Here is a 12,312-nt window from a genome sequence, read left to right as displayed (position 1 = left end):
GATATCTCCCTAAGAGACAGGGGACTGAGAGATACCAGTCAGTGTACGGATATCTCCCTAAGAGACAGGGGACTGAGTGACACCAGTCAGTGTATAGACATCTCCCTGAGAGAGAGGGGACTGAGAGACACCAGTCAGTGTACAGATATCTCCCTGAGAGAGAGGGGACTGAGAAACACCAGTCAGTGAACAGATATCTCACTGAAAGAGAGACGGGGACTGAGAGACACCAGTTATAGAACCATAGAGCTGTACAACACAGAACAGACTCTTTGGTCCAACCCATCCATGCCGACCACATATTCTAAATTAACCTAGATTTATGTGGGATACCTCGTCGGCATGGACAAGTTGGAGCGAAGGGTCTGTTTCCCCCTGAGCGTCGGAGGCTGAGGGGTGACCTTATTGAGGTTTACAAAATCATGAGGGTCATCATGAGCAGCTGAGGTTTTTTTCCCTGGAGTGGGGGAGTCCAAAGCTAGAAGGCATAGGTTTAAGCTGAGAGGGGAAAGATTTAAAAGGGATCTAAGGGGCAACTTTTCATGCAGAGGCTGGTGCATGTGTGGCATGAGCTGTTAGAGGAAGTGGTGGAAGCTGGTACATTTCCAACATTTAAAAGGCTCTCATCCATGACCCTCATGATTTTGTAAACCTCAGTAAGGTCACCCCTCAGCCTCCGACACCCAGGGGGAAACAGCCCCTTTGGTCCAACTTGTCCATGCCGACGAGGTATCCCACATAAATCTAGTCCCATTTGCCAGCATTTGGCCCATATCCCTCTAAACCCTTCCTATGCAAATACCAATCCAGATGCCTTTTAAATGTTGTAATTGTACCAGCCTCCACCACTTCCTCTGGCAGTTCATTCCACACATGCACCACCCACTGCGTGAAAAAGTTGACCCTTTGGTTCCTGTTATATCTTTCCCCTCTCACCTTAAACCTATGCCCTCTAGTTTTGTACTTCCCCACCCTGGGGAAAAGACCTTGGCCACTCATCCTATCCATGACCCTCATGATTTTATAAACCTCGATAAGGTCACCCCTCAGCCTCTGACCCTCCAGGGAAAACAGCCCCAGCCTATTCAGCCTCTCCCCACAGCTCGAAGCCTCCAACCCTGGCATCATCTTTGTAAATCTTTTCTGAACCCTTCCAAATTTTATAACATTCTTCCATGGCACAGAGACCAGAACCGCATGCAGTAATCCAAAAATGCCCTAACCAATGTCTTATACAGCCACAACATGACTCCCAACTCCTATATACTGCATGCACTGACCAATAAAGGCAAGCATACCAAACGCCTTCCTCACTCTTCTGTCAACCTGGGACTTCTCTTCCTGAGAGAGAGATGGGGTACTGAGAGATACCAGTCAGTGTACATATATCTATCTGACAGACAGGGGATTGAGAGCCTGTAGTCAGTGTACAGATATCTTGCTGAGAAAGAGGAGACTGGGAGACACCAGTAAGTGTACAGACATCTCTCTCAGGGTGAGGGTCTGTGAAACATGAGGGAGTGTGACTGTTCTGAGACTAATGAGATTTTGTACTGTGTGATTGTGCTGAGATTAGTGACTGATGGTATTTAATACTGGGTGACTGTGCTGGAGTTAACGATGACTGAATATAATGTATGCTTCTTAGCTAAGACTCTCATGTGTTACAGGTGTCCTCTCAGAAGAACAGATCCGCCTGAAGAAAATGAAGAAGCTAGAGGAAGAGGTGACAAAAACTGTGAGGGTGACCTCAAGCCCGCTGTCCAGCTGGGGAATACCAAGACTTGATGTGGGCCAAATTGAGATGATCAGAAAGCTGGTTGCTGCTCAACAACAGTGTAACAAGCGTTCATTCAGTGACCGACTGAAAGTGACAGTAAGTGTTCAGAGAACTCATTGGTCAAGAATAGAATGGAGCAATTTTTCACACTTTTTGTATAGGCCTTTATTTGTAAAGGTAGATTTTACAAGCATACATCTCTTAATCCCACAGCCAAATATTAATCCCCAAGTAATTTCCACTATTTGCAAATTATAATGTACTTCCCACAGATTCCAATTTCTCCTTATATTAAAAAATAGAGTTTATGTGTACAACTAGAATTTCAAAACTAATTACATTTGAAACCACCATATTCTGTTTAAATATTGCATTGGAAACCTCCCTTCCCATAGAGTTCAGAACAATTCTATTTTTCCAGCCATTTGTTTTGGTAAAACATTCAGACAGTTGATGACTCACATCAATCCATTTATATTTTAAAAATTTCCTTTCTCTTCAGTATTTGTTCGAGGAAACCAGGTCAATGCACACCTTTTGCTTTCTTTCACTTTTCAGAGAGTGTACATTGTCACTGACTAATCTCACCCTTATTCCATCCTTTAAATTTGATTAATTCATTAATTCATCTTAATCCACAATATTGGCATCTATCTGACAATGTGGGAAATTGCACGCAAAAACGCAGGACAAATCCAACCTGGCCAATTACCGCCCCATCAGTCCACTCTCGGTCATCAGTAAAGTGATGGAAGGTGTCATCAACAGTGCCATCAAGCAGCACCTGCTCAGAAATAACCTGCTCAGTGACGCCCAGTTTGGATTCTGCCAGGGCCACTCAGCTCCTGACCTCATTACAGCCTTGGTTCAAACATGGACAAAAGCTTAGATTTGGATAATTGCAAGGGACTGCATTTTGGTAAAACAAACAAGGGCAGGACTTATACAATTAATGATAGTGATCTGGGTAGTGTTTTAGAACAGAGAGACCTAGGGGTTCAGATACATAATTCTTTGAAATTTGTGTCGCAGGTAGACAGAATGGTAAAGTAGGCGTTTAGCATGCTTGCCTTCATTGCTCAGACCTTTGAGTATAGGAGTTGGGACATCATGTTGAGGTTGTACAGGATATTGATGAAGCCTCTTCTAGACGACTGTGTGCAGTTCTGGTCACCCGGTTATGGGAAGGACATTATTAAACTGGAGAGGGTTCAGAACCGATTTACCACGATATTGCTGGGAATGGGAGGTTTGAGTTATAAAAATAGGCTGGGACTTTTTTCACTGGAGTGTAGGAGATTGAGGGGTAACCTTATAAAGGTTTATAAAATCATGAAGGGTATGGATTAGGTGAATAGCAAAGGTCTTTTTCCTTGGGTGGGGGAGTTCAAACTTAGAAGACATTTTTATGGTGAGAAGAGAAAGTTTTAAAAAGGACATGGGCAAATTTTTTTACACAGGGCGTGGTTAGTGTGTGGAATGAACTGCCAGAAGAAGTAATGGATGCATGTATAGTTACAATATTTAACAACATTTGGATAAATTCATGAAGTAGAAAGGTTTGGAGGGCCAATCACTGGCAAATGAGACTAGTTTAGTTTGAGAACATGATCCATGTGGACTAGTTGGACTGAAGGGTCTGTTTTCATGCTGTATGACGCTATGGCTCTAAAATTGAAATCAATGGGAATTAGGGGGAAACTCTCTGTCACTTTGCATACCCGGCACATAGGACGATGGTTGTGGTTTTTGTTGCTCAGTTATTTCAGCTCCAGGGCATCTCTGCCGGAGTTCTTCAGGATAATGTCCTAGGCCCAACCATCTTCAGCTGCTACCCTCCATCATAAGGTTAGAAGTGGGGATGTTCACCGATGATTGTACAATGTTCAGCACCATTCGTGACTCCTCAGATACTGAAGCAGTCCATGTCCAAACACAACAAGGTCTGGACAATATCAAGGCCTGGGCTGACAAGCGACATTCTCAAAACAAAAATGCCAGGCAATGACCATCTTCATCAAGAGGCAGCAGCAGTGGGAACACAGCATAGTGGAGCGAACCTGCGTGTGAACAGTAACAGGAGCTATCAGATAAACAGCTAAGGAGTGGGTTCAGTCAGAGCGGGACTGAGGTCAATCAGGGCGGGACTGATGGCAGTCAGCGGTGGAACTGGGATCAGTTAGAGTGACAGTGGGAACAGAGCTGAATCTAGGGGCACAGCTCTGTAGGTGATGTTACAACTTGAAAAGTAGTGTAGTATAGACTGCTCAGGAACCAGATCTAGAGACTGAGTGAGTCACATCAGGAGGAAGATAGAGTACTTACTTTTGTCATTGTAGTTTGTTAGGATTAGAGCGAGAATGAGAAATCTGATTTTGGTGAGTAGTGGGTACGGTTGTATAATTGAGGAGTATAAAGGAAACAGAAAAGAACTTAAAAAGAAACAAGGAGGACTAGAAGGCATCATGAAATGCCCTTGGCAAGTAGGATTAAGGAGAATCCCAAGGCATTTTATATGTATATTAGGAGCAAGAGGGTAACTGGAAAAAGGGTAGATCAACTCAAGGATAAACGAAATAATTTATATGTGGAACCAGAGGAAGTGGGTGGGTCCTTAATGAGTTTGCATTGATATTCACCAAGGAGAAAGACATGGATGTTAACTAAATTTAGAGAGGGGTTTGTTCATACTCTAAGGCATGTCGATATTAAGAAGGAGGAGGTGTTCGGTGTCGTGAAAACATTAAGGTAGATTTGTCCCTAGGGCCTGATGGGATCTATCCCAGGATAGTGAAGGAAACAAGGGTGGAAGTTGCTGAGGCCTTGACACAGATCTTTGTATCCTCTTTAGCCACAGGTAAAATCCCAGAAGTCTGGAGAATAGCCAATGTTGTTCCTTTTTTCAAGAAGGGCAACAGAGATAATCCAGGAAATTATAGGCCAGTGAGTCTTACATCAGTGGCAATGAAATTATTGGAGGAAGTTCTCAAGGACAAGATTTACTTGCATTTGAGTAGAATGGACTTATTAGGGACAGTCAGCAGGGCTTTGTGCAGGGGTGTCCCGTCTCACAAATTTCATTGAATTTTTTGAGGAATTGATGAAGATGATTGATGGATGGAGGGCAGTGAACGTTGTCTACATAGGCTTTGCTAAAGCATCTGACAAGGTCAGTCATGGTAGGCTTGTCCAAAACATCAGATTGCAAGGAATCCATAGTGAGTTGGCAAGTTGGACACAAAATTGGTTTGGTCATAGAAGACAGGTAGTTGTGGAGGCATGTTTTTCTGACTGGAGGTGTGTGACCAGTGGTGTCTGCAAGGATCAGTGCTGGGACCTCTGTTGTTTGTCATTTATAAAAATGACTTGGGTGAAAATGTCTGTGGTCTGATTGGAAAGTTTGCAGATGATAAGAAAATTGGTGGAGTTGTGGATTGTGAGGACGGATTTCAAAGGATGCAGCAGGATGTAGCACAGCTTCAAAGTTACGTGGAGAAATAGCAGATGGAATTTAATCCAGACAAGTGGGAGGTCAAGTCCAAAAGGAAAGTACACTGTAAATGGCTAGCTCCTTCAGAGTATTAATGTACAGGGGAATCTTAGGGTGCAAGTCTACAGCTCGCTGAAATTGGCAGCACAAGTGGACAAGGTGGTAAAGAAGGCAAAGAACAAAAAACAAAGAAAATTACAGCACAGGAACAGGCCCTTCGGCCCTCCAAGCCTGCGCCAATCCAGATCCTCTATCTAAACCTGTCACCTATTTTCCAAGGATCTGTATCCCTCTGCTCCCTGCTCATTCATGTATCTGTCTAGATACATCTTAAATGATGCTATCGAGCCCGCCTCTACCACATCCGCTGGCAACGCGTTCCAAGCACCCACCGCCCTCTGCGTAAAGAACTTTCCACACATATCTCCCTTAAACTTTACCCCTCTCACCTTGAAACCGTGACCCCTAGTAATTGAGTCCCCCACTCTCGGAAAAAGCTTCTTGCTATCCACCCTGTCTATACCTCTCATGATTTTGTAGACCTCAATCAGGTCCCCCCTCAACCTCCATCTTTCTAATGTAAATAATCCTAATCTACTCAACATCTCTTCATAGCTAGCGCCCTCCATACCAGGCAACATTCTGGTGAATCTCCTCTGCACCCTCTCCAAAGCATCCACATCCTTTTGGTAATGTGGCGACCAGAACTGTACACAGTATTCCAAATGTGGTCGAACCAAAGTCCTATACATGACCTGCCAACTCTTGTACTCAATACCCCGTCCAATGAATGAAAGCATGCCGTATGCCTTCTTGACCACTCTATACACCTGCGTTGCCACCTTCAGGTTACAATGGACCTGAACACCCAGATCTCTCTGTGCATCAATTTACCCCAGGGCTTTTCCATTTACCGTATACTTCGCTCTTGAATTGGATCTTCCAAAATGCATCACCTTGCATTTGCCTGGCTTGAACTCCATCTGCCATTTCTCCACCCAACTCTCCAATCTATCTATATTCTGCTGCATTCTCCGACAGTCCCCTTCACTATCTGCTATTCCACCAATCTTAGTGTCATCTGCAAACTTGCTAAACAGACCATCTATACCTTCCTCCAGATCATTTATATATATCACAAACTATAGTGGTCCCAACACGGATCCCTGTGGAACACCACTGGTCACAGTTCTCCATTTTGAGAAACTCCCTTCCACTACAACTCTCTGTCTCCTGTTGCCCAGCCAGTTCTCTATCCATCTAGCTAATACACCCTGGACTCCATGCGACTTCACTTTCTCCATCAGCCTACCATGGGGAACCTTATCAAACGCCTTACTGAAGTCCATGTATATGACATCCACAGCCCTTCCCTCACCTATCAACTTTGTCACTTTCTCAAAGAATTCTATCAAGTTGGTAAGACATGACCTTCCCTGCACAAAACCATGCTGCCTATCACTAATAAGCCCATTTTCTTCCAAATGTAAACAGATCCTATCCCTCAGTATCTTCTCCAGCAGCTTCCCCACCACTGACGTCAGGCTCACTGGTCTATAATTACCTGGATTATCCTTGCTACCCTTCTTAAACAAGGGGACAACATTAGCAATTTTCCAGTCCTCCAAGGATGCTGCAAAGATATCTATTAAGGCCCCAGCTATTTCCTCTCTCGCTCCCCTCAGTAACCTGGGATAGATCACATCCAGACCTGGGGACTTGTCCACCCTAATGCCTTTTAGAATACCCAACACTTCCCCCCCTCCTTATGCCGACTTGACCTAGAGTAATCAAACACCTATCCCTAACCTCAACATCCGTCATGTCCCTCTCCTCAGTGAATACCGACACAAAGTACTCATTAAGAATCTCACTCATTTTCTCTGACTCCTCACATAACTTCCCTCCTCTGTCCTTGAGTGGTCCAACCCTTTCTCTAGTTACTCTCTTGCTCCTCATGTACGAATAAAAGGCTTTGGGATTTTCCTTAACCCTGTTTGCCAAAGATATTTCATGATCCCTTTTAACTCCTCATTTCAGATTGGTCCTACTTTCCCGATATTCTTCCAAAGCTTCATCTGTGTTCAGTCACCTCGACCTTATGTATGCTTCCTTTTTCCTCTTTGCTAGTCTCACAATTTCACCTGTCATCCATGGTTCCCTAATCTTGTCCTTTCTATCCCTCATTTTCACAGGGACATGTCTGTCCTGCACTCTAATCAACCTCTCTTTAAAAGCCTCCCACATATCAAACGTGGATTTACCCTCAAACAGCTGCTCCCAATCCACATTCCCCAGCTCCTTCCGAATTTTGCTATAGTTGGCCGTCCCCCAATTCAGCACTCTTCCTTTAGGACCACTCTCGTCTTTGTCCATGAGTATTCTAAAATTTACAGAATTGTGATCACTATTCCCAAAGTAATCCCCTACTGAAACTTCAACCACCTGGCCGGGCTCATTCCCCAATACCAGGTCCAGTATGGCCCCTTCCCAAATTGGACTATTTACATACTGCTCTAGAAAACCCTCCTGGATGCTCCTTACAAATTCTGCTCCATCTAAACCCCTAACACGAAGTGAATCCCAGTCAATGTTGGGAAAATTAAAATCTCCCATCACCACCACCCTGTTGCTCCTAGATCTTTCCATAATCTATCTACATAGTTGTACCTCTATCTCACGCTCGCTGTTGGGAGGCCTGTAGTACAGCCTCAACATTGTTACCGTACCCTTCCTATTTCTCAGCTCGGCCCATATTGCCCTCCTTCAGCACAGCTGTGATATCCTCTTTGACCAGTAATGCAACTCCTCCACCCCTTTTATCTCCCTCTCTATCCCGCCTGAAGCATCTATATCCTGGGATATTTAGTTGCCAATCTTGCCCTTCCCTCAACCAAGTCTCAGTAATAGCAATAACATCATCCTCCCATGTACTAATCGAAGCCCTAAGTTCATCTGCCCTATCTACTACACTTCCCGCAATAAAACAAATGCACCTCAGACCACCTGTCCCTTTGCGTTCATCATCTGCTCTCTGCCTACTCTTCCCTTAGTCACACTGACTTCATTATCTAGTTCCTTACAGGCTTTAGTTACTACCTCCTTACTGTCCACTAACCTCCTCATTTGGTTCCCATCCCTCTGCCACATTAGTTTAAACCCTCCCCAACAGCATTAGCAAAAGCAGCCCCTAGGACATTGGTTCCTGTCCTGCCCAGGTGTAGACCGTCAGATTTGTAATAATCCCACCTGCCCCAGAACCGGTCCCAATGTCCCAAAAATCTGAACCTCTCCCTCCTGCACCATCTCTCAAGCCACTCATTTATCCTGCCTATTCTTTCATTTCTACTCTGACTAGCATTGCTTGCCTTCATTGGTTGTAGCATTGAGCACAAAAGTTGGCAAGTCATGTTGCAAAAATAAAAGACTTCAGTTGGGCCACATTTGGAACTGTGCACAGTTCTGATCGCCACATTATAGGAAGAATGTGGAGGCTTCGGAGACGGTGCAGAAGAAGTTTACCACAATGTTGCCTGGATTAGAGTGTCTTAGCTATAAGGAGAAGCTAGACAAACTTGAAACAAAAACAGAAATTGCTGGAAAAGCTCAGCACGTTTGGCAGCTTCTGTAGAGAGAAATCAGAGTTAACATTTCAGGTCGATTGACCCTTCTTCAGAACTAGATTGGTTTCGCTAGAACGTCAGAGGCCAAAGGGCAACCTGATTGGTGTATAAAATTACAACAGGCATGGATAAAATGGATTGTCGGAGTCATTTTCCCAGGATGGAAATGTCAAATACAAGGGGGCATAGGTTTAAGGTGAGAGAGGAAAAGTTTAAAGGAGATTTACGAAGCCCAAAATGCTCTGCCAGGGGTGATGGTAGAAGCAGATAGGATAGCAAAGTTTAAGAGACGTTTAGACAGACAAATGAACAGGCAGAGAATAGAGGGATACTTTGGAGGCAGAAGGGGTTAGTTTAGAATGACATCATGGTCAACACAGATATAGTCGGCTGAAGGGGTTGTTCCTGTGTTAAACTGTTCTGTTCACAGACAGAATCTCACCGTCTCCCCTTGACATTCAATGGCATTGCCATCACTGAATACCCCACTAACAACATCCCAGGGTTACCATTGACCAGTAACTGAACTGGTCTCGTTAGATATATATACAGTGGCTACAGCAGCATGTCAGAAACTGGGAATCCTGCACCGGGTAACTCATCTCTTGATGCCCCAAAGCCTGTCCATCATCTACAAGGTACAAATCAGGGATGTGGTGGAAAATTCCACACTTGCCTGGATGAGTGCAGCTCCAACAACACTCAGTGAGCTTAACATCTCCCAGGATGAAGTAACCAACTTGATTTGCATCACATTCTCAAACATTCACTCCCTCCACCACTGATGCTTTGTAGCAGTAATGTGTACCATTTATAAAAATTCACCAGGGGTCCTTAGACATGAGTTTCACTAGGATGATCCCCTGGATGAGCTATTGCCTTATCAACAAAGGTTAAACAGGTTGGAATTCTACTCTACTCACTGGAATTCAGAAGAATGAGCAGTGATTTCATTGAAATATACAGCATTCTTTGGGCTTGACAGGGTGAATGCTGACAGAATATTTCTTCTCATGGGGGAGTGCAGGACCAGAGGGGCATAGCCTCAGAATAAAGGAGTGCCAATTTAAGACTGAGATGAGGAGGAACTTCTTCTCTCAAAAGGTTGCTTGTCTTTGGAACTCCTTGCCAAAGAAAGCTGTCAGGGCAGAATCCTTGTGTATACTTAAGGCTGAGATTGATAGATACATTCTTGGTCAGTAGTGGAATGAAGGGTTACAGGGAAAGGCAGGAAAGTGGACACCAGGGATATTGGATCAGCCATGATTCTATTGAATGGCAGAGCAGTCTCAAGGAGCAAAACAGCCTACTCATGTTGCTATTTCTTATGGTCTTCCATACAAGGAGCTGCAAATACACAGGAACACCACCACCTGCAAATTCCCCTTCAAACCACTCCCGATCCTGACTTGGAAATATATCGCCGTTTTTCGCTGCCATTGGGTCAAAATCCTGGAACTTCCTCCATGCCCCTCAGCTAGCAGTTTCAAGTTTGAGTTCCACCCCAGGCCAAACAGGTCATGGATCAACCTGTAAACCCTTCCAACTCATGCCAATGTAGATGGTAAGAGTGGGAGAGATTCCTGGTCAGGTGTGTGTTGGAATTAAATTTGGAGCACCAACTAGCACAAATCATTGCTCCAGGCTGCATGTAAAAGTTTGTGTTCCTCAGATTCCCTGCATGAACAGTATCACAGGTCCCCCACTTCTTGTCTAGATTTAAATGTTTCATTTGCCTTTAAAATGTCCTTAGATTTAGGATGGTTCATCATCATCATTCTAACTTCAGCATATCAAAATTCCCATCTGGTATAATCTGTGTCCAGGCAGTTCAGCTGACGAACCTGACTTTCTTTATTCATCTGTCTCTTTAGACTAACATCATTTTTATTTGTCAGGGCTGAGCAAGATGAACTGGAATGGCAGCAATGTTTTTGCGTTTGGATTGTTGATTGCCAAGTTATTCCAAACTGATCTATTTAATAACTATAGCAAAGAATTATTGGTCAGTGCATTGACTGTAGGAGTTGGGAGGTCATGCCATGGCTGTACAGGACATTGGTTCGGCCTCTTTTGGAGTATTGTGTGCAATTCTGGTCTCCCTCCTATAGGAAGGATGTTGCAAAACTAGAAAGGGTTCAGAAAAGATTTATGAGGATGTTGCCTGGGTTGGAGGGTTTGTGCTTTAGGGAGAGGTTGAATAGGCTGGGGCTATTTTCCCTGGAGGGTCAGAGGCCGAGGGTGACCTTATAGAGTTTTATAAAATCATGAGGGTCATGGACAGGATAAGTAGACAAGGTCTTTTCTCAGGGGTGGGGAAGTCAGTTTTACGAAGGACCTGAAAAGGAAAAAGTGAGGTGAAGAGATGGAAGTCGTCACAAGGGAATTCCAGAACTTGAAGCCTAAGCAACCGAATGCACGGCTGAGAATGGTGGAGTAACTAAAATTGGGGATGCCTTAGGAGGCCAGAATGAGAGGAGTTTGAAATAACTCCACAGAGGCTGACATGTTGTCACCAAGTCACCCTTTATTTACATGTGGTGGGTCCTTGACCCTGATCTAGCTCCCTCAGAGCCTGCTCTCTCAGTGAGCAGGAAGTCTGACACTCCTGTTTATATCTGTCAGCCAGTGCTTCCTGATTAGACCAGATTAACAGCCCCAATCAGGGAACTCATACTCTATGAGGTCCACCTGACTGACCTCATTACAATCACACAGATACCTCTGAGGTTGTCTACCTAGAGGAGAGTAGATAGACAGCAAGGGGCTAAACTGTGAAGGGATTTGAAGAGAAAGATGTGAATTTTAAAATGAAGACTTTTCTTGAATGAGAACCAACATAGGTAAGCAAGTATAGGGGTGAGACAGGAAAGGGATTTGTCGTGTGTTAATTTTATGTTAACGTTAATTTTTTGGTAGGGAAAAAGAAATGCTAGCATTAAATTCTTTTTTCGATAAAACATTTAATAACATTAATTCATAATATTTCTCATAATTTTACTGTAGAAACCCATTCAAAATCATCAATATTCATCATGAAGATCCCTGATTATGTTCTTTCATGACATAAATTATCAGGATCTGATTTTAGTTAAACACAGTCGTGAGTCAGCAATTCCAATTTCATTGTAGAAAGCATCATTCAGTCCTTAAGTGCTTCATTTCACGGTTTTCCTTCTGCATCTACTCCCAGTTTGGGTAATTATGGAAACACTTCTGTCTCAAAAGTATCATGATACAGAAATGTAGTTTGTATGTCAACTGGCTGCGACTCTGCACAATAAATATCCAAAATAGCAGAAAGGTTTGCTAAAATATTAAGAGATAACAAGGTGTAGAGCTGGATGAACACAGCAGGCCAGGAAGCATCAGAGGAGCAGGAAAGCTGACATTTCGGGCCTAGACCCTTCTTCAGAAAT

General features: G+C 43.8%; 2 protein-coding genes across 2 annotated transcripts in view; one reads left to right on the top strand and one right to left on the bottom strand.

Annotated features, from left to right (window-relative positions):
- The window catches only part of LOC125485261 (oxysterols receptor LXR-alpha-like), a 12,906-nt gene extending 7,625 nt beyond the window's left edge, over positions 1-5,281 (top strand). Inside the window, exons 3-4 of the mRNA XM_048607271.1 lie at positions 1,671-1,876; positions 5,180-5,281. Of these exons, the coding sequence (XP_048463228.1) occupies positions 1,671-1,876; positions 5,180-5,281 (308 nt within the window). The remainder of the gene's footprint in view (positions 1-1,670; positions 1,877-5,179) is intronic.
- The window catches only part of madd (MAP-kinase activating death domain), a 224,082-nt gene that overhangs the window by 211,071 nt on the left and 699 nt on the right, over positions 1-12,312 (bottom strand). The gene's annotated exons all lie outside the window — the stretch shown is intronic.

The sequence above is a fragment of the Rhincodon typus genome, chromosome 17 (genome assembly GCF_021869965.1).
Source record: "Rhincodon typus isolate 14 chromosome 17, sRhiTyp1.1, whole genome shotgun sequence".
In the NCBI taxonomy this organism is placed as follows: Eukaryota; Metazoa; Chordata; class Chondrichthyes; order Orectolobiformes; family Rhincodontidae; genus Rhincodon; species Rhincodon typus.
This window is presented reverse-complemented; position numbering and strand designations above follow the sequence as displayed.